The sequence below is a fragment of the Puntigrus tetrazona genome, chromosome 5, assembly GCF_018831695.1.
Source record: "Puntigrus tetrazona isolate hp1 chromosome 5, ASM1883169v1, whole genome shotgun sequence".
Classification (NCBI taxonomy): Eukaryota; Metazoa; Chordata; class Actinopteri; order Cypriniformes; family Cyprinidae; genus Puntigrus; species Puntigrus tetrazona.
In genome coordinates this window covers 9,914,490-9,937,503 of record NC_056703.1, presented here as the reverse complement: position 1 = coordinate 9,937,503, position 23,014 = coordinate 9,914,490, and the positions used below count along the sequence as shown (strand labels likewise).

General features: G+C 36.3%; 1 protein-coding gene across 11 annotated transcripts in view; it reads right to left on the bottom strand.

The window, feature by feature from the left end:
* Positions 1 to 23,014, bottom strand: part of arvcfb (ARVCF delta catenin family member b) — a 164,408-nt gene that overhangs the window by 90,534 nt on the left and 50,860 nt on the right. For 8 of the 11 annotated variants that reach the window (XM_043238596.1, XM_043238601.1, XM_043238599.1 and 5 more), the window contains exons 2-4: positions 14,057 to 14,173; positions 7,670 to 7,782; positions 6,289 to 6,522 (exon numbers count right to left, since the gene is read on the bottom strand). In XM_043238596.1, the coding sequence (XP_043094531.1) occupies positions 6,289 to 6,501 (213 nt within the window). In that variant the 5' untranslated portion in view covers positions 6,502 to 6,522; positions 7,670 to 7,782; positions 14,057 to 14,173. Of the gene's footprint in view, positions 1 to 6,288; positions 6,523 to 7,669; positions 7,783 to 11,742; positions 11,863 to 14,056; positions 14,174 to 23,014 lie in introns of all 11 variants that reach the window. The other 3 variants (XM_043238598.1, XM_043238607.1, XM_043238609.1) reach the window with 3 other exon arrangements.

Below are 23,014 nucleotides of genomic sequence, written 5' to 3'. Positions count from 1 at the left end.
GATTTGTTCTTGAATTTGACTAATTCGTTTGCTGAGTTCAACCCACCTTTCAATTATTTAGCTTCAACCCAATGGAGGAGAAGATTATCAGTGAATAACCATGTAAATTTGGTTCGTTTCTCACACAAAACTCTCACATGACCCGAGAATACTTAGTATGTACTTTAGAACACATGGTACCTTTGATGCTTTTTGTCACGTTGCATGGAGCTTGAGAATGCTATACAGGTAAAGGTGAGTAAAAAGTGACAAAATGCCAACTATTTGTTGCACTACACTACATTGTTTTGATAACTAGCATTAAATATCATCTCCACACCACTGCTTTCGGTCTGAGCTGTCCTACTGTGTCATACAGACATTCTCTCACAGTAGCTGCTCTCCAAACGCTCACTTACTCAAAGCTCATTATCCAGTCCTCTGCTCGAATCAAGTCTTGTTATGACACAACATGTGTAAATAGACCAGGGCCCTGGTAATAAGGTAAAAGACTGACAGTCTGGACATGCACACCAATCTCTGGATAAATATAAAGAGCAGAAACGAGTCCTTCCATACACACATAAAGTCAATAAAGCCACCAGAGACCAGACAGAAATATTACACATTTCATATCAGTGGGAAAACAACAGGCGAAAGTAATTTAGCTGATCCTATAATGCGCTACCTGCCACACAGAGTGATGGCTATTTAAACCCTCTAGGAGAACGTCAAATAAAAATATCAATACTTTTAGCTTTCATTGTTCAAATGTCATTTTAAACAACATTTCGAACTCCATATATTGGAATAAGTTGCTAAATAAACCTATTTCTGTAGAAACGTAGAGATAATCATCAGCTTTATCTTCGATCATTACCCATCAACAAGCTTGTGACACAAAAATGATTAAACCGTGGTGCTAAACTACTTTGAGGCATCCACTGTATTAAAAGTCAGCATTAAAGCCTCCGAACAACTCTTTCAAGTAACCGTGCATTTTACACACTTCAAGTGGTTTCAATTTAGGCTCTCAATGAGAGGGTCAAGCACACATACTTGTTTGGTTATATATGAACATGCCGAGTAAAGGGGTCACATTCCTGGAGTGACTCAGGGGTCTCATAAAGCAAGAGATTCTTATTTTAAACACATGAGTTCAGGATCCACTGAGTGAACAGCAGTTGGTCTTTTAAGTGGTTTGAAAGTCACTCCGGCTGGTATGATATGGCCTTCAAGGAGACTTTCAACTTTATTCAGTAGCTGACAAATTTGTTAAATCATTCAATATTATAGACAGCTAGATTATTAATAGAGTCCCAGGTTGATTAGGGCTGGGCGATATACTGAACCTTTACAATATAATGTATACGCACATTGATTTGCCAAAACAACACTAACAGCTGTTTGGTGATTATTTACAATTTTTTGATATTTGTTGACATTATGACATTCAGTCTTTACTGAATAAAAGGGATTAATTGTTAATTCTTTAATTTCTTTAAAATGACAACAACAACAAACAAACTTTTTGAATGACAGATTATAGTTTTGGGGAAAGTTACTTTTAAAAGTAATGCATTACAATATTGCTTTATGCCATAAAAAGTTTGCGTAATTGTATATAGTTACTCTTTATTGAAAATAATGTAATATCTTTTGCTTTACTTTTTGTCACCTGGTCCAGGCGTGTTTTTTTTGTTTTTTGTTTTATTTAAAAAACAACAACAAAAACAATCCCAAAGTAATATTTTGGCATTTTGACATTTTAGGCTGAAAAAAGTACTCCTGCAACTCACTCCAATTTCTCTCAACATGAGTATAGAAGACGTGTCAGTGAATAAATAGAAAAACAAAATAACGTGTGACTTATTTGAAAAAATGACTTGGATATTTCACTGTAAAACTTACTAGTTACTTGTGCGAACACACACACATTTTATGTAAAACGTTTATTTTGGATGTAATTAATCGCAATTAATTTTTTGACAGCACAAGTAATATTTTTTTATGAACCAGACAAGAACTAATATGGAATATTTTTTTTATACTAATGTTAAAAATACTGTAACAAACGCATTGCTCTTTGCTAGTCCATATTACTTAATTCATTAACTGATGGTACTTGACAGAAAAGGATTACCAATAAAACTATTAAGACAGCCGTTAAATATATAACCCAGCACTCAGATTACTCAGACTAACACAGGAAATGCTGGACACAACCTTATTTATACTCAGAGAGTGAGGAAAAAAGATCAAGCAACATTGTGAAAAGAAAAAAGCAAGAAAACTCTGTTCTTGGTGTATTTTAGGGCTTTTAGAGGATTAATCATTTGATGGATTGTGGAATGGGGATGAGAGCGGTCCGAGCAGCCCTCTGTAGAATATGAATAGCTGTGGGCACCTGCAGCTGCTCTGAATACAAAGAATCCTGCTATTCCCACTCCTCAGTGAGAGCGCCTGTCCTTCAGTGTGCCAGCATTATAAAACACGCGAGCAGATTCACCTTTCTAACACCTGCAGACATATCAAAAATAGGGATTACTCACAGGATTAATGTATTATGAAAGAAATATAGCCATATCACTGGAAGTGGATCCTGATATACGACATACTCTATAGGCTTTACAGGCAACTACCTGAAGCTTCATGCTCCACTTCTCATCGCTCATCCACAGCAGTTTTATTCTCCATTCTGTTTGCACTTCTTACTGAAAATAAAGTATGATCTAACAACAGGTAACTTCGGCCAAGCAGCTCTGTGAGGCATATTTAAGAACATCAGTGACAACCGCATGCCCAGCTATAAAACCATCACTATTCATTTCATGTACTTTATTTTTAAATATCTATGGCATGCAGTTTTCCTCCTTTAAAATAATTTTCTTGTTATAAAGAAGCCATATAGGAGAAATAAAGAACATTTTTAGGGTATACATCCGATATTCTTGTGAGACATTTTCTGATTTCTCCATATTTCTAGTAGCATTTATTATTTTCTAAAGAAAACTTTTGTAGTCTAAAGGGGGGAGAAAAAAAGTTAAGTACAAAAACTGTTTGCACTATGTATGAGTGCAAAAAAGTGAAATGAGAGGTGCGAGAGAGAAAATAAGCAATGCAGGCAGTTTCACTGCTGCTTTAATTATAGTTTTACAAGAGGTTTGACTTTTCCTAATGGCACTGGAAGCGAGGTGGCATGGGAGATTGTGTATGTGTGTGGGAGGAGGGTGAGAAAGTCATTGTTAAACAGGTGATTTACAAGACTATGGGCCTCCCAGGCTTTTCCTTGCAGCAAGCTCCCTTGTGTTTTGTAGCTAACTCTACTCATGAAGGAAATACACCCAAATCCCTCCAGAAAGGACAAGCTTGACAGGGTACGTCTAAGAAATGTACGTCCAGTATATATAGTCTGTGACTATATCAGTGCATAATTAAAGTCATCCCACACACTATGTTTAAAAAAATTGGGTTAGTAAGATTTTTTGAAAAGAAAAGCATTCTTGCAGAATGAAAGATTTAAACTGATACATTTTAAATGCATCATTGCTGAATATTAAATTCTTTCAAGACAATAAAGACCCAAAACATCTAAATACTATGGAACTGTATATACATGTGGGGAAGAAAATAAGGCCACAAAAATCATATTGGGATGAACTGAATAGATAATTTGCCTTACAGTACATTTAAAATATTAAGTAGAAATGAAGAGCTCATTTGGAAAAAAACTGATAACTCTATTTGTTTAATTACATTTTTTCCAGAAATCCCTTTTAGGGATTTTAGGAAAGTTTTAGGGCTCAGATCACACTATATGTGGAGAATAATGCACGGCAAACAGCCCTTTTTTTTTTTTTTTTTTTTTTTTTTTTTTTTTTTGGAGCGTTTATCGGTTTTTGCAAATGATCTCAGAATAACAGAAATTATGATATATACCCCTTTTTCATCCAACATAAGTAAAACATATTTTATTAAAATGGGGCCTGGGATTTTTTACTTCTCTTTTCTCAACATTTACAGAACAAACTGAAAATGTCAGCTGAGCTCCTCACGTCTGTGGACCTGTACAGTAAAACCGAGGAACCTGAGCTGTGGTGTATCATACCATCTCTGTGTGTCTTATCACAGTCAACAGTGATCAAAGCAGCAACTTTTCCTCCAAAGCTCTCCACAGGCCTTTCAGACTCCAAACATTTAGACAGATCTAGCAAGGTTCAGCCACAGGAACCAAGCTCCAGTCCTCCAGGCACGCTTCCTGAATTTTAAAGCGTGTTCTAGATTCCAGGAAGAAATAGCTGTGATGTTCCTCGTACCGCCTCAGGTCACGACCTCTGAACATTACTTACATGTGAGACAGTTAAGGTTACTTTAAAGAAAAGCTGTCTATGTTGTCAGAGTAGCCGTGAAAGGTCTGCCATTGATGGAGTCCTATTGTGTGTCTCTGTCACTCTGTGACCTTTTAGGCCTTGTGAAGAATAATAAAGGCTTAAAAACGAAATAAATCAATGTCTCCACTCAGTAAACAGACTGAAGATATAACCGGGAATGAGGTGAGTCCTTTCATTCTTTGGGAATCAAATCTATTAACGCTTGATCCACCTCCCAATACTGTATTAAGTATTAAGTACAAGACACGAGATGAATGAGGCGCACCTGCAAAACCACAACAACTGCAGCAGTGCCAATTATTCATAAAATATTCCAAGAAATGTTCAAATTATAAAACATTTGGATTTACAAGGCAAAAAGAAAAGCCACTAATACAATGGAAACATGACAGAACTGCTGAAAGAAAATATCTGAAGATACCAATCTTAAAAGACACACATATACTTATTTATTTTAAATATTTATATGAATTAAAAACATAACAGCTGAACTATGTACATAGTAGCTAACACAAGCAGCAACATCACCTCTGGTTACATAAATCTACCAGCTTTTGATCCTAATCACTGCGCGGTTTGTGATTTTTAAGCGTAATTCTCATTGAGAAAGGAAGTGACACAGTGTATAAAGACAGACATCTGAACAGAAGATACCAGTCAGCTTGGCAAACTGATCCTGTGACATGCAAGGCCTTCTGACAGCAACCAACATGTGAAAGGGCAAGCTAATTTTCAAGCTGTCATAGAGAGGAGCAAGCTTTATGGGCAGGTGAGGGCAACACACGGGCTAAAAACTTAATGGAAGGGACAGATAATCTACAAAGTGACAAGGGACCTGGCTATTTTCTGTAAGAATTATACTTTCCTGTAACTGGGTGTACAACACAGAAAATGTACAACACAAATGCAGAGTTAAAACATTTCATGCTGATGAAGGAACTCCAGAATCAGTCAGAAATAAATCATACGGTGTTGACGTCAAACAGACCCCTAAAATGGTCAACCAACTGATTGCTAACATGGAAAGAATTTGATCAGCCTTATTTCCCAACAACACCAGTATATTACATATACTTTTCAATCCAGTGCTAATTGATTGATAAAATGTTCTTGCAACAACAACATAAAGTGAAAGTAGACAAAGTGTGAAAACAATGGTAAAAGATCTGAAGTCAGTAAAGTTATTAAGCAACCTTCGAACAAAGGGTACAGCCACAGGTGGGCAATGACCCACCAAAAAAGCTTAACAGAAAAAGTCATTTAATACTATACTAATTTGACTCAGGGAAAATCTTTTGGTAACAATTACCATTCTCACTATTAACTAGTTGCTTATTAGCATTAATATATTGGCTGTTTATTAGTACTTCTAAAGCACATATTCTGCATGACCAAAGTCTACATCCCTAATCCTGTCCAGTACCTAAACTTAACAACTTCCCTATTACAAATAAGCAGCAAATTAGGACTTTATTGGGACAAACGCGGTGTTTAATGGTTTGCTCATAGCAAGAATTTGACCTTAAAAAGATTTTACTGTAAAATTGCAGTTTTATTTCCTCTCATATTGACTTATAACATCACTGCCTCAGACAAACATTTGCCTTAGCGTCATAAGGAATCCAAAGCAAGTGGTACGGTCTATGAGATAATATGAAAAAGCATGTGGCGAGGAGAGATGAGAAGCAAAAAAAACGAATGTAAAGACAACTCGTCCTGAGCACAGATGATGACTCACTGCAGAACAACACCCAGAGCAAAAGCTCAACACAGCCGAACACAGCTGAAGCTAAATGAGATACAGACTGATTTCATGAAAACAAAGGAAATGATGCAGCATCAGCATGAGACGAAGTATGAGGCTGCTTTGTTCATTCACACAGACTGACGCATGGCTGGCCAAGCTGCGATGGTTTACCTGCATGACCATCTGTTGCCAGGCCAGCGGTTGGTTGTTCCCGCCTGTGGTGCCGCCCACCAGTCGATCAGAGGGCAGACTGCCGCGTTCCAGCTGTAAGGAGACATTGCGGCGTTCCTCTTCAAGGGCCCTGGTCAGGCGCTCGAAGCGCGCCTCCTGCTCTTTGACTGATGCCAGGATACTGGCGGCTGACGGCACGTCATATTCTTCCATGGCAGCACCCAAAATTATATGCTGATTACAGGGCAGGATAAATAGGGGAGAGAGAAGGATCCAGGACAAAAGAAATAGCCATTTAAAGGGACAGTTCAGCCAAAAATGTTAATTCTTTTAACATTTTTCTTCTGTGGAACATAAAAAGAAGTTATTTATAACCGCTTTTTCATTAAAAGCGCATTGAAAGAAAAGAACTGAACAACCTATAGGATCAGCGGATATTCAGGGCTTAAAGGGATAGTTCAGCCAAAAATGAAAATTCTGTCATTAATTACTGATGATTCCCTGTGCACTGATCTTGGTTATATCCTTGGTCTCTATGGAAGGTCAGAGAGCTCTCAGATTTCATAAAAAATATCCTAATTAGAGTTCTTTCTGGGTAATCTGGGCATCTTATGGGTTTGGAATGACATGAGGGTGAATAATTAATGACAGAATTTTCATTTTTGGGTGATCTAACCCATGATTGCGGAGACATCTTTTGCTTCCATACAATCAATAAAATTGACAAGATTTTTTACTAGGGATACAACTAAATCAAAACCTTCTTTTGAAACACAGTCTTAATGAATAAATAAAAGACAAGAAAAACCTTTAGGCTTTCCATACATTGGTGTTCATTGTAGATGCATATAGTTTATTTTGTTGTTGTTGTTTATAAGACTGTTTAAATGAGCGTTTTTGAGATAATACTTGCTAAGAGTAAACAAACTTTTAGACTTTTATGCTTAAGTCTGGAAGGCTACCCTTAGTGCCGCCCATGTTCCCAACACTAATAAGCTATCAAATGACCACATAATTACACTAGTAAAAATAGCACAAGTTATGTGGACCACTACCTCTGGTCCACATCCATTTTCACTTTCTCTTTTTGTGTTCCAACGTAAGAAATAAAGTCATACTTACTTGGAATAAGTAAATACACATTTCTGGCTTAATTATTCCTTTAAATTATTCCTTTCCTCCACACGTCAACATAATACAGGCAAGCTCGACTCTAAATCAACATGATAACATAATTCATGCTTTGCACAATAGCTCAGACTTCTCTCCCATTGTCAAATGTGACAAAATGTAGATAATGGCAGCTTTACATATAGCATACAGAGGGGAAAAAAACCTAGGGTCGATTCATGGTTCATACACAGTTCACCTGCATACACACCTAGCAGTTAGTGGAGAGAGAGGCAGTTAGAGGACAGACATCCCCCTATAAGGACAGACCGGAGGAGATGTGCCCAGCGGGAGGCAAAGAAGGAGCGAGTGAGCGAGAGCCGACTGCAAAGAGAAAGAAAGAGAAGAAATCACAGGTTAGATAACACCCTGACATTATAAACATAATAGACAGAATTCTACCCTGTTTCCTGGGGACTTAAAGAGGATGAAGATAAAGAAATGAATGAGAAGATGCTAGAGAATGATAAATGACTATTGAAACCACACTCTCTGACTTTGAGCAAAGTAGATTGGATTGGGCTGTCAGGGGACAGGTGTACAGAGACGAAGGGGGCCAGATTGAGTATGAGGATGGAAAAGGGGGCTGGTGCAGATTAATATTTAGTAAGAACATTATACAGTTGTTGTTTTTCGTTCTCCATTAAACCAAAACCACAAATGGACACACACCCACAGTAACACAAACACGCTATTCTCTGCAGAACAGTCGGTGCGAAGGTCCTATTCCCTTTGAAGCGCAGCACAGTACACACACAGGCTTTGATGTTTGTTTCTGGCTGATCATTTATTTATCTTAAGCGCCGTTCTGACACAGCTCTAACGGCAAGGCATTGTACTACAGTCTTGTTCTGGGTAGAAAGAGCAACTGCACGAGGTCTAGCAAAGGGAGCCGATCTGCCTCTGCTATTGCCTTTGGAAAAATAACAAGATTAAATTTATCTGCTAGATAAGACACATTTACAAAAATGCGATAGCTTATCATGAAAAATGTAAGTCAATAAAACTTTATAGGAGATGTAAACGTTTGATGTGATTAACAGATAACTATTAGCTTTTCGTGAGAAATGAACTGTTCTCGCAGCTGGGTCTACAAAATATTACGCACTTAATATAGCTTAATGTATATTAACATATTTACCTGCTTGCAGTGGCATCTTATCTATCCAACCATCCATTCATCTAATACTGAAAATCTTTGCATTTATAGTTAAATATTAATAGGTTTCCATACTTTAAAATTCTGCATCCTGCAACCTCAATTTAAATTCAGGAACTGCCTTTGATCCATCCTTCAGTGCAAGTCTAAGTTTTTATTGTCTAAATCTGCCAATGGCTTACTTTTCCAAAAAAAGCTGAATGATATACCATTCATCTCTATCACAAAAGATCCAGGATGATTTAAATGTCAAAGGGGTTTGGTCAAAATCTCTAACTGTTGTTCAAATATGAACAATAGTAATGGTGACATTTATCATTTACTAATTTCGCCAACTAAAACACCTTTCGAAAGCTTTGCTACTCAAAATTTATATCTGAATTGCTTTAGTGCTATAGTAATAGTACTATTCAAAATTACACACAGAAAGAAAATCACATGGTAAGAGGTTGCCCAAACCTTAATTTGAGAGAAGCTATCAAAATCTTTAAGTGTCAGGGCAAGGTGCTCTCATCATGGGATTAAATGAGCTATGATGATGAGAAGGTTATTATGATGAACCCCTGCTTTAGGATTAAAGAGATTGCCTGTCCCATACTACCTATTTAAGAGAGTTCGGGGGCTGATGGGAAACTGGTCCCTGCATCTCTAAGTATCAGCAGGAGAATGACAGGCATGTCAGGCATGCCCATTGCACTTATCATGACCACAGTCCATCGGACTACGCTTAAAATATTTCAAAGTAGCAAAGCATTCCAGGCCTGGTTTGGAGCCTTGTTTTGCCCAGGAGATGGTTCTTGTAACACACCTAGTCACGATTTAAGTAACATTTGGTTAACAGAGCCTGCTAATTGACTAATCTGTAATAGGATAAATTATAAATAAAACAGATAAAACAAAACAAGCATAGGGTTTTGTGACAATTACTAATGGGCAGAACTGGCTTTACTTTACATGAACTGTGCTCGTGCTGGCACAGTGTTTTTCCTCAGGGATAAATACGTTGCAGCATAAACCCTGGTGCTAAAAATAGATGTGTAATAAATTTACAAACGCAGTTGGAGCTTTCTGCGTGGTTCCAGAGATGAGATGCAGCAGCAGAGGCACATTTAAAAGCCTTGACGAGAAAAAAAACCTCAACAACAAATCCATCGGGGTTGGGGAACACCTACGGTATGTAGCCAAACACAGGAAACATCAACTTTTCTTCTGTGCAGGTGAGAAAACATTGAGACAATTGTGTTTACAGTGACAAAAAAATGTTAACCCAAGAAACCCGGAACAATACAAGCTTATGAAACACTGGGAAAGGTGGTTATATAAAGCAACATAGGAAGTATAAATTATACTTTTACCATCCAAAACTCACCCACACAATGTTGGATTAGGTCTGACAATTTCTGAGCAAACAGAGGACCAAACACTAAGAATACATTTTATCACACTTTTATCATTTTCATTGATGTCTGCAGTGAAAGTGATAAAAGATGAGCAATGTTAGCTTAGCAAAGCAATACCAATGCAGGATTGCTGCAGACAGACGAGGAGTGGGCAACTAGACGGAAAACTGGTTGGAAGAGAAACGCCCTCCAATTAGAGAATGGTCTCATTTCATTATCCCCAGCCAATCCCTTCTTCAAAAAGATAAACCCTCTCATTTCTCCTCTGGGGGTTAGAGGTCCAACATAAATAAATCACCAGTCCGGCTCCACCTGAGGCCCATCTGTGTGTGCAGGGGCTGTAGAGTAATGAGAATTGGCCATTTCCTGCTGTTCAGGGATCAGTTTTGTGGGTTCAGATCATGGCAGAGCACTGGATAGAGGGGGGGTTAATTCTGGACCTAAGAGTATAGAAAACCAAAGAAAAGGCCCTCAGTAGCACCTGATCCCATTTTACACTCATCTGCACCTCTCCACCTGAGTTCAGATACCAAATTAAGGATGCATTTAGTTCAATCACTCAGATTCAAACAAAGGGATGTTAACAATCTCAGAGGTTGAGGGCCCAGAGGCACTTATGATGAATGATGGGCCAGTGTTTTTGGTAATCTAATATATTTTGTTCCGAGCCCAAAGAGTGTCAAAAGGTGAACCCTGAGAGGGAATGGAAAATCGCTTGAATCAAAAGACTGTTAGAGAAGTGCTCTAGGCTTTATTGTGGAGTATCCACGCAGGAGATTTACATCAAAAGACACTCATCATTTAAAATTATGAATGACCACAGATACCTACATAACCAAGTTAAAAATGCAAAAATCTAAGGCTAGCTTGCTCAAAATTAAAAATGCATTGTTCCAAATCAATTAAAACTTTAGTTCATCTTCAAAACAACAATCAAAATAGTTTTAATGAAACCTAAGAGAATTCAGTCACTTTGTTAAAACTTTGACGCTTCAAGAACTTCATAACGTGAAAAGAAATCCAGATGAATCAAGTCTTTTTAATCCAAGTCTTCTGAAGAAATACAATTAGTTTGATAATGAAACTCACATGTAAATGTTAATCATACAGCATATCAAATATGGTCCACAGAAGATCAAACATGTTTGCTTGATGCAATCTTGATTGAGTCTCTCCACAACAATTGGATTTAACTTCATTCATATGGATTTTCTTTTTACAATCTCTTTATGAATAGAATGTATTAAAAATATAAGTATTCATCTTTCAAGGATAAACAAACATACCATGGAACATATCTTGGAACAAAATGAGGCTCAGTAATAACTTTCATTTGTGTGTAATTTTTCTGTATAATAAAGTGATATGTCTGCTATATAGTGTGCAAATGAGTATTGTGTCCAAATACACAGTACTTATGAAATAGAACAGTAACTCAGCAGAACACATCAGCCAATAAATTTGCCTCTATTTATTCAGGATAAAACTAGTGCATTCAGACTAAAACCATCAAACTATTATTAATATATAATCAAGTGTATTTTAAATTAATTATGCAGGACTGCCTTTGAAAATTGCGTCATCATTTTGCTGAGAAAAACTACATTGTCATAGTCAATATTCCCTTAAATTTGGATTTCAAAGTAGTTTCTACCATGAAACGCATAAGAGATAAGTTTGTTTTCTAGGAGTAGGAAAGAACGGGGAAATAAAGGCATTGTTTACCCCTTATTTTTTTCCTCGTCTTTGTTCTTTGAAGTGACTCTGGATGTGAGGAACCTTCCTGAATGAACCAGCAGCAAGAGAGTCAGAAGAATATCCTCAGTTGCACTCAGGTTCCAAGTCCTTAAATAACACAGTGTGTTATGGGTACAGTGGAAAAAAAAAAATCAAAGGCATGCCATGCTGTGACGCCTCTCAAAGAGGATGCATCCTCATTTTATTTATTTAAATAGAGAGCACGCACATTTCACACAGAATTATACATCATCTTCACCAACTGATTATACTGAGCGAATAAGAAGGCGAGCAAAAAAAAATATCACGCTTATCAAGTGCATGATATCTAAAACAGAAGATCTGTCCTAATCAAAAAAAAATATTTTTGACATTACAAATGACGATCATTAGGGTTACTTCACCCCAAAATTACATTTTTGTCATTAATCACTTATGTGACAACACCACACACAGGGCAAACCGAAATGTTCTGAAGTGCACTTACATTTCTATGGTCATAAACTCAGACAGGATGGCAAAGTCCATTCATAAAACAGAATTTACTCTATAGCGCGGAATGCCACAGAAAGTCTTTTTCTTTCTTTTTTTCTTGAATGAATAAAAGAAGGTCCATCACTTTATTCGAAATTTTATATTATAATGCAAAAGGCGGTTTAAATATTAATTCTGTCTGTTCCGTTTCCCTCTGTATTAATGAATGGCAGAGACATGATTTTGTTTACTACACAAATACTGTAGCACATGTGAATTTGCTAAAATTTTCGGCCTCTGCTTCTCACTACATGACGGCATGAACACATGAACTTCATCTCCAGAGATGCTGTGAGTCACATGAGAATTTTACTGTTTCATTAGAGAAAACTAGCATCATATCATGCTGCATACACACAGAAACTTAACAGTAACCTGTCAAAATAAAAGTATAAACATATAACAGAAATATATTGTTTTATTGCTTTTGTAAAGTATGTTTGTCTTTACATATTCCATTCACTGTCAAATTTAACCACATTAACCATTTAATTGTAGAAAAAATACAATTATTATTAAAACTTTTTAAAGGAATATTAAATTTTTTTATCATTTATTAATGCATTAACAGTAAACCAAAAAATAAAATGGTCATTTGAATAAAAACACATTTTCATTTGAATAAAAATAAATGTTTCATGTCTTCATTTGATTATCAGAAAAAAAAAAAAAGTTAAATGTTGAAATTGACAGTAACTTATTTTTACTAAAATAAATATATATATGGATAGATTTTGTTCCTTTGTCCAGAAGCTCAGGAGATGAGGCTTTGAGTTTTTATAAATGTCAACAAGCTGAATTTTTTATTTTTTTTTTACAATGTAATTTTGTTGAAACTAATTTCATAAAATTGTCATGACTTTCATGATCAGTGAATATAGTAGAGCTGGGACGATACGTCAATACATCAGGAATCAAGAAATGAATCAGCATCGATTCTGATATATCTCAGAATGCATCACGATTCCTCTGTAAATGATTATAAGTTTACTTTTGAACATCAGATGGCACTGCATGGTTTAGAAACAGCCATACTTTGCTTGTTTCCAAATCTTTACACAAACTTGAACCTAAAATAATCATTCATAAAATTTGCAAAGGGTTGAAGCGAATTACAGTGGGCTGTGTTTATATTAATCTTGCGTTCTGAGCTGAGGTGAAATCACATTACTTGGCTGAACGCACAAGCGATTAGATTAGAGATAGGCTCAGAATCAATTCCAGAAGAATCGCAATGCATTCAAAAAAAATAAATAAATTAAAAATAATTGCAGAATTGGTCCAGAACAGATTCTACATCATTCTATTGTCCCAGCCCTAAAATAGAGTACATTGGGTGTTATACTGTCTACCCGTACATTTAAAGTGAACATCATACCATGCAGACAATTGAAAATAATTTAAAATTACTAATGGTAGAGTCATGTCATGTTTAACTATATACGTATACTGCCAATCCAAAGGTTTGGGTCAATCAGCAGACTGTAAAACTATGAAAGACACCACTGTGAAAATACTCATCCTCACCTGCATACTTTAAAATACAGTATAATCAGTATAACTAATTTATATGCATTATAAAATATAGATTAATTAACCTGCTTGATGAGTACTCTGCAATCAAAGACACAAAAGTAAAACATCCAGACTTTCAACACAATTTCATGGGATGATGATGAAGGAACAGATAAATTGGTGCAACTGGTGAAAAGATGAGCAGTAATGAATGGGAGAAAGTGAAAAGCAGACAGCCGGGTTGGGAGGGTACCTTTGATGTCAGCTGAGCAATCAGTCGGGATGCGTGTGGACGTGAGGGTTAAGGCTGTTAGAGAGGGCTGACTGGAACTGGAGCTCTCCTCCCAAGAACCTCTGCTCGATACAGCAGCTGCAAGATAGAGACGACAACACGCGAATCAAACACATGCGATGGGGCCAATCCACACTGCATCATTAGCAGGTTTATTTACATATTACAACTGTGAGTTGGTGCAACCACACACTCCCCCCCTCAGGGTTCAAACTGAGAATATGAAGAGCTGGGATGTGAGGCTCTGGATTGTTTACTTCAGAGTTATAAATAGTTTCTCTTCTCCTCATTACAAAGTAATGCCACGGCATTATATTTACTCATAAGCGTTCCACAAATTAGGGTTCGCATAATGCATAATATCTATTCAGAAAGGCATTTGGTTGGAGATGTGGCTCGGTGGGACACGTGCAGGGATGCTCACGCAGGTGACTCCTTCTATGCTTCCCTATCTTTAGTCTTGGTTACTGCTTATAAACTCATAAAAAAGCCAAAAATAAACAATAAGGGTGCACCGAATTGGGATTTTTCTTCAACTATGGATCTTCGGGTTAGTAGTACGCTCAGTTCATGCAGGGAAAGCATGGGAATCAAAAACTGGATTTTTGAGTCAAAACCATCTGAACATCAACATCAGAATCTTAAAAGGCAGACTGACCTAGGCGAACCCATTTAAAAAAACATAAACATATGGGGTAATATTTTTATTTCGCTACCATATTTTCTTTGTTTCTCTATGATCTTTGAGCGGCACTGCAGAGACTCAGGGGTAATTTCCGAAACTCTTTCAACAAAACAATTCTTCAACACGCTTATTCTTATTCTGCTAAGGATTACAATATCTTTCCCACAAGGGACTCTTCTCTGCTTCGACTTCAAGGACAGACGTGCTCAAAGCACCTTGGATTTGTGGGACTGACATCAAAGGTGAGCTAAGTCGGAATACATTTGTTATCAGGTCCCTCTTTCGCTCTGTCTGAACTGAGCTTACTGCGTTCTGTGCAATTGTGTTGCGTTAAATCCATGTCAGTGTGCAGCTAAAATGTCTGCAGTTACTTCATGTTGAAGAACATAAACAAAGACGATGTAAGTGTCACAAAGATTTAACTCTCGTGGTATAAAACTGATTTTTTTACATTGCATATGACTCCTGAAGCATACATGTTTTAGTCCTAAAAACAATGAAGAAAAAATAGCATGGAATTATTTTGCTTTTTGGAAATTAACATGTCAGTGCCATGTTATTTTTTCCAAGTACGCCGGACTGGGGGATCAAGTACTGTATACATGAACATTTATTCGGGACATCTGCATAAACTGCAGTCCCATATGATACCACTCACTCTCCCATAAAAAGTAAAACTAGCTGCCAAACCATAAGTAATTAGACTAAAGGGCAAAAAATTAATCAAAGGAAGAAATGTTTTATTTGTTTCAACTTATTGAAGCTGTGGAATGAAGCCCTCTCTAATTAGAACAACCAAGTAGATGATGTCACACAATTTATTTTCTGGGCTAAATTACGTAAAAATAGAAACAAACTGCCAAAGTAAAGAAGAAACCAAAAGAACATTTAATTAATGGAACAATTTAACCAGAAATGACAATTTTGTCATTATTCACCCTCGTGAAGTTCCAAACCAGCATGCTATTTTTCATATTATTTTCCCCTGTGGAATTTTGAGGAAACTTTATGCAGTCCATTGTAACCACATCTGTAAAGTTTCTTAAAAAAGGTCAGACTGTCAGACTGCTGAATCCCTAGTGCTAAACAAGATTGTAGAGAATTTAAAAAATTAATTAAGCGAGTTAGGGAGTTACAACTTCATGATTGACTCACATTAATTAAGAGATGTTCCAGAAATTATGTTACTGTGCTTTTAAAGCTTGATCAACTGACCTACATTGTTCATATGATAACATAAATTAATCAACTTTTATTTTTAGATCCAATTCTTGCTATTAACAAACCATTAACTGCATTAGACTTTGCCTCAAACTCCTTACTTGTTGCTCATTAATAGTTAGTAGTTAAGTTTGGGATTGGGTAGGATTAAAGATGTAGAATATGGAATACAGAATGTGTGTTTTATAAACAATAATAAACAGCAAATATGTTAAAAATAAGCATGCTAATAAGCAACTACTTAACAGTGAGAATTGGTCTCTATGCTAAAGTGTTTCCATTTTCTTCCACCTTCTCATAATATTTATATTGAATGTATAGGCAAAGACAATTGACTGTATCTAATATGAATCTGAATCTGAACCTGATCTCAGCGTTTGACAATAAAACTATTTTTTTTCTATATTTACTTCATAAAAGTACTAATGATTAAACAAAAATGCTAATGCCTCTAGACAAAACTGCATGTGTCTTGCAGAATGACACTAGAGCTGCTTTGCTCGGTTCGTGTATATGACAAGACACAGAGGTAAAGCTAAAATCGTCCAAAAATAAACAATTGTTATAGGCATACCACACCAGTTGAGGACAAAAAAATTAAAATAATGTTTCAGAATATGTATGTAGTTTTGGTCAAGACATTTTACATAGTGTACCTTTAAAAATAACAACAAATAGGTTTGCAATGAGAGTGAGTAATGAGATATTTTCACTTGAAATTCCTCATGTGGGGCAAGCAAATATCTAGGACCATCGTTATTCAACATATCGAGTCCACATCAGAGGAAATAAAAATGTAACCACATAACTGATCTAATCGTTTCGTGGAATTCTTGCTAGGAAAGATCTAATTGATTGCGGTGTCTTCAAAGAGATTGGCCCAGGAATGGATTTTTCTCCTCGAGGCATAACCTGTGTGAACAGCAGACAATGTAGCTTCCCTCTCTGAGGAGTGAGGGGAGGGAAGAGCGCTTAGACAGTAATGCAGGCAGCATGCCCACAGGAGCATCTTAATTAGAGGAGGGAGAGAAAGAGAGAGACTGTATGCTGTGGGGAGTCAGAATCACTACTGCAAAGGAACAACTCTTCTAGTCTGAGGCGGCAAGGTCAGGCCGGCCTGAAACATCTGTACAAAGTGTAGAATGCGTCTTAGCAAGCTCAACTGAAAAAGTTGCGTGAGTAAAGGAACAGGTTTAAAATGCAAATACCCATGTCACTTTATGTGGAATTGTTAAATGTAGATGAGGTGGTCTATGGTAGAAAATAAATGTTGGATCTGTGGCATGGGGTGTGGTAGGCTTAAATATATCCTTTGTTTTATGTATTGGTACCGTTCATATCCTCATTTAAAAAAAAAAAAATCAAAAGTAGTAAAGCTTTGAAAGGGTAAAAACCTCAAAATATCAATTTTTAATGCACAGCTTCAAGTCATCAGATCTAATTGTCATCCACTGCCAAAGTCAATTGCTCACTAATGATGATAACAAACCCTCACTAGCAGTTGGTAACCTTCACGCACCCTTCAAAAGCAGTCTTTTATGTTGCTTTGTCTTTTTGCAGATCTACACTTGGTAAGACACTTCAAATATCCAATTGCCAACTTCTAACAGCCACGTATCTCTCGCACTCCTTAATCATACTAAATGTAAAGAAAACTTATATGGCTACTTGACATTGAACACAACAGGTTTTTTTTAACTATCCTATTCTGTAAACGTCTTCACTGTCCATGAGATTATTCAAGGTAAATTACGCTAATTAAAAAATTATTGGTTGTTAGCGCTATTACTTTGCCTTTTATGCAGTTTCTCATTGTGAAGTAATACAAAAAGGCAGAACTGTTAAAGGGCGAGTCATTTTCAAGGTACAGAATAAAAATCTTTATGGCTCATTACCTAAAGCTAGTTTTGTATCACCAACAAAAGTTACCTTCAACTAGCCTTTGCACTAACCAGTTTTTCAACTGTCTAATAAAATTATCTGGTGGAATTATGAGACCTCATATACTACTTCTTACCAAAATCACACTAGCTCTATGCTTGTTCCACATCAGCTTAATCCAGTCATCGTCCTGCTTTAATTGGAGGCAAAGCCAAAGACACATTGTGTTGAAATGCCCTTTCATTCTCCGCTGCCCACAGCAGGGCAAGGATGCTAATTGAGAAAAACTACTGAAAATGACTACCTATCATTATTAGACCTCTCAAGGTAGTGATAATCTTCTGAAGCGGTTCAATTTGCAACTGGCAAGTATTCAAAACCAGCCTGACCTTTCTAATTCACAGATTTTTCAGTGAAAAAAACGAAATATTTTGGAACCTTATATCACTAATCCTTCAAGACTCATCATATTCTCATGGAACGGTGAAAAACATTTGCTGGCTTCAGGAAAAAGGAATTCATGGGCAAATCAACAGCCACTGATCTGCAGGCAAAAAAAAAATGTCTCAGATTCTTTCACCATCTATAAACCATAACTGCTTCTTCAATGTTAAACCTCATCCATTTAATTCAAAAGGGGTTGTCCATTTTTAACAGTATTTAATATATGTCTCTGGTGTCCCAAAAATGTGGCTGTGAAGTTTTATCTTAAAATACCTCACAGATTATTTACTATACCATATTGAGTGTAAGAAGTAATAAGCTATTTTCATGCAAGTCTCTTTAAATGCAAATGAGCTGCTGCTCCCACCCCCTTTTCTAGAATAGGTCTGTGCCTTTACAGCCGTTCCTCAAACACTCTGCCAAAAAACATCAGTTTGGTTTCGATTATCATGTTGATTGTGTTGAAATCACGTGTTTTAAACCATGTTTGTTTAAACTTCAGAAGTACCACAGTCTACAAAAGTGGGGGAAAAAAGGTCTTATTACATTTGAAACATGGATATGTATCTTACAAAAACGCATTGGATTCACTACAGACAACCTTTATTCACCTCCCAGAGCCATGTCAGGGACGTTCTATTATGAGGCATGCTCTTTTATTTCACCTCTTCCGACATGTACACAGCAAACACCCATTTACCGCAATGGACAGGCTTGGAGGGTCCAGGACAATTTTTACTTTAACTCCGATAAAAAAAAGTCACATACACCTAGGATGCTTCTAAGGTGAGTAAAACACATGAACTAGCACTTTAAGCGGTCAAATACACAGATGTTTATTTTAAAAACATGTTATAAGACATAAAAAAAGCCAATTGGTTAGGTCTATGAAGGTAAACAGCTGGTAGACACACTGATGAGTCAATTACAGCACTTAAACACAGACAATGTCAGCTTTTCATGATATGTAACCTTTAAAAGCTCATTTGGCCATGCCTTGCATGATCCTCTGACTTTTTAATGGCATAAATGACAACATATAAGCAGAAATGAAAAATCAAGTTCTATGATCCAACTAAATCACAGTTGCATTCAAATGATAAAATGCACAGACTCACAAATATCACCCAAAGGCATCCCTTAAAATGCTGAAAATGTCATCATCCCCCTTGTGGAATAAATGTGCACATCCATGGGCAATGTCAACCTTTTAGTGACACACAGAATGATAGACAAATAAACAGAACTTTAGACAGACAGAATAATATACGGATGGAATGATAAATTGATATACAATGACAGAATGACTGAGTAACAAGCAAGAGAGGGCCTTAACCAGTAAAACCTAATTGTGCATTCAAGTCTAATAGTCACACATGGCCTGGATAAGTAAGATCTACTTCCCTGATGGAACTTTTCAGAGTTTTCATGGGCCGTCGGGCTGAATAAAAGATAAGAGGATCAGAAAATGACCAGAGCCCTAAACCATGTACTGATCAAATATGTAAAACCTTAAGAAGAAAGCAGGGATTGATGCTCCTCTCTCATCAAAGATCTACAAGTGAACACAACTCAGGACCTGATTAAAGTGAAAATAAAGGACAGAGAGTGAGAAAGGGAGAGAGAAAGAGAGGAGGGGAAAAATGTGTTAAGGAGAAACAAACAGGAAAAGAGGTTTGAAAAGCAGCCCGAGGGGGGGCTTTGTCATGGTGCTAATGGGAATTAACCACTGGAGGTTATTATTCGCCTACTTAAAAATTACAGGTGTACTTATATTAACACATTAAAAATCAGGGAGGTCTAATGGCAAAGGCAGTGTAATTCAACAACAGAACATTAGTTGTAGTGCACACTTCTATTTGTTGTACACTTCAGATCACTCTTCATTTACAAGAATGAAATGGAAAAATTCAAATAAAAAGTTCACTTACACAATGATTAAATTTAATTCAATATAAAAAACGCAAGATCCAAAAAAATATAACTGATAAAAATTTTAATTGGGAATAAATAATACAACTTAAGAAAAAGAAAAAGAGAAGGCTTAAAAAGAACATGATCAAACATACACGCACACCATAAATAATAAATAAATACACAAATGAGTACAAGCCAGCAATAAAATGCATGTTCACGGCAGAAAACATGTATATGAACTCCTACTCACTTGAATTTGATACTCATTATTCATATCCTGACTCACTTGCCACTGTGATTTTGGCAAGTTTTAGAAATCTGCTTGAGGCTATTACTTTCCACCTAAATGACAGACAGAACTGTTTCCAAAATAATTGAGCAGCGATTTTTCTGTTAAAAAGGGATATTTACAGACAGACTGGCGGTTTTGAGCTGTGTAGTTTACAGGCTTCTAGATGACACAGGAATAAACACGCTGAAGCCACTTTTTCTTCTCCTTTATTAAAAATCCCCTTCATAGCAGGCTCAGATGCAATTCAAGGGATACTTTCACATTCAATTATTTGAGCTCTGCCTTCCAATTCTGAGAGATGTTCAAGAGCGGAGTGCAATAATGAAATTCCTCATTCCAAAAAAAAAGTTCAAAAGAAAGGTGTCTTTAATAAAACCCATTTACCTTATCTGCAGATAGCTGCGACACAATTACTTCATGCTGCACCATATCATAGGGTTTATCTTTTGAGAAATGGGTCTAGAACTGTAGGAAGCAGCTGCCAAACATTGTGCTTTACTTACAGAACCTATAGGAGCAACATACTGTAGCATATACTGATCTGAGCTAAGCTGCTATAACAAAACTACAGAGCATTACACATGCTTTATCAGAGACCATTATATCAAAATATGCTAGTGAGGGTCCACTCCACCTTCAAAGCCATGAAATAGGCAGATAAAGTATTAATGTTCGGTGCCTGGCCCAGGATTTCTACCAGTAGTTTCAAATTCTATTTCCCCACCAACTCTGTGCGACTGTGATGAGGGACAACAGCCTTTGAAGCCAAAAGCTCAGAAAAAAAGAAAGTTGAAAGAGAATGAAGGTAAGAAACATTAATATTGCATCAAGATTATTTCATGCAATGGTTATGAGGGATTTTGTCTCAGATGGTGGAAAGTTGTTGGGATCTTTATGGGGAAAAAGACAAAGTGATAATACACTTCATTATGCGTCTGACTCATCAGATAATCAAGGACAAGCCAAATTTCATCAGCCAATGACCGAGTGGAAACATACAGGCTACTGCATTCAACAGATATACTAAAAGTAAAAATGTCTTTCCTGTCACTTTTGATTTTTGATCCATTTAATATGGTCTTGTTTAAAAAAAAGTATACAGTATATATACGTTTATAAAGCAACCGAATGCACAACTTTAAAACATAATAAATTAAATAAAAAATTGCAATAATATTTCAAAAGTTACTGTTTTTACCAGTGCAGTAAAACAATTAATTGTTGTAGTTTTTGTTTACGTATATGCATGTGTACAATTGGTATAATATATATAATTATATATAATCAAATATATACGCATGTATTTTCTAAATATATAACATATTAGTGTGTATTTATATATACATAAATATACACAGTACACACGCTTATTGTATAAACAAAAATGTTTAATTTGGATGCGATTAATCATGTTTAATCGTTTGACAGCACAAGTTTTACTGTATTTAATATCACAAGCATTAGTGAGTATACAAAATGTCTTTTAAAAAAAAAGTTCAAAAAGTCAATTAAACTTTTGATCGTTGTCAGCTAATATGAACTAACATTCAGAAAAAATTAATTAATTGTTAATGTTAATAAAAATATAATTGTTGATTGTGCGCACACACACACACACACACACACACACACAAGTTAAAAATATCTGAAGTTAAATTAATTCCTTTGTGATAACAGCAGGGGAACTGAACCGATTGCCATTAATATTTTAGCCTTGATGCACCAGTAGCTCTCTCATTAATCTATTCATCCAACTATGCATCTCATATTGAAAAAGAAAATAAGTGCCTCAATCAATCATAAATACAATTAGAGTGCGAGCAATACACATTGCCATTACATATGAGCAAACCTAGGGCTCATTCCTCACTATTGCCATGAGTGATTCAGAACTCACAATTGCTAATTTACAGGACATTCATTCCTGAAGCGCTCCCCATGACGTTATGTGCAAAAGAGCACCATTAGACAGTATCAGAACATACCATCTGAATTTTTATCTCCACTGGCCTCAGCGATTTGTTTGGTGTCTACAGGCTGGTACACTGACCCAGCTGCTCCGGGGGCATGGAGAGTATCACTCACACTCCAGTGGAGGACGCGCTTATCTGGGTCAGTGCATACCACATTCAAAGCACACTTGTTTTGCTGTCTGGGGGGTTACACTTAGATAAAAGGCCTGGGGGATGGGAGGCTACAGCATAAGAAAACGGAATAAACACACTATATAAACTAATGTACAGTGGTTGAGGCAAGACAAAATGTCAACATCAAACTAAAGGAATACAGTAGAAGTCAAAGTATACCTTGCACAGTCTGTAAAATGTTTAGAATTATAAAAAATAAAAAAAGATCTTAAAAAAACAACTTAATAATAACTCGGGACTAATAACTGATTAATAACAAAAACAGGTTAGTACTGTATTAAAAATCGGGCGTAAAATTTTCCCAGGGTCAACTGTTAGTGTCAGCTATTACT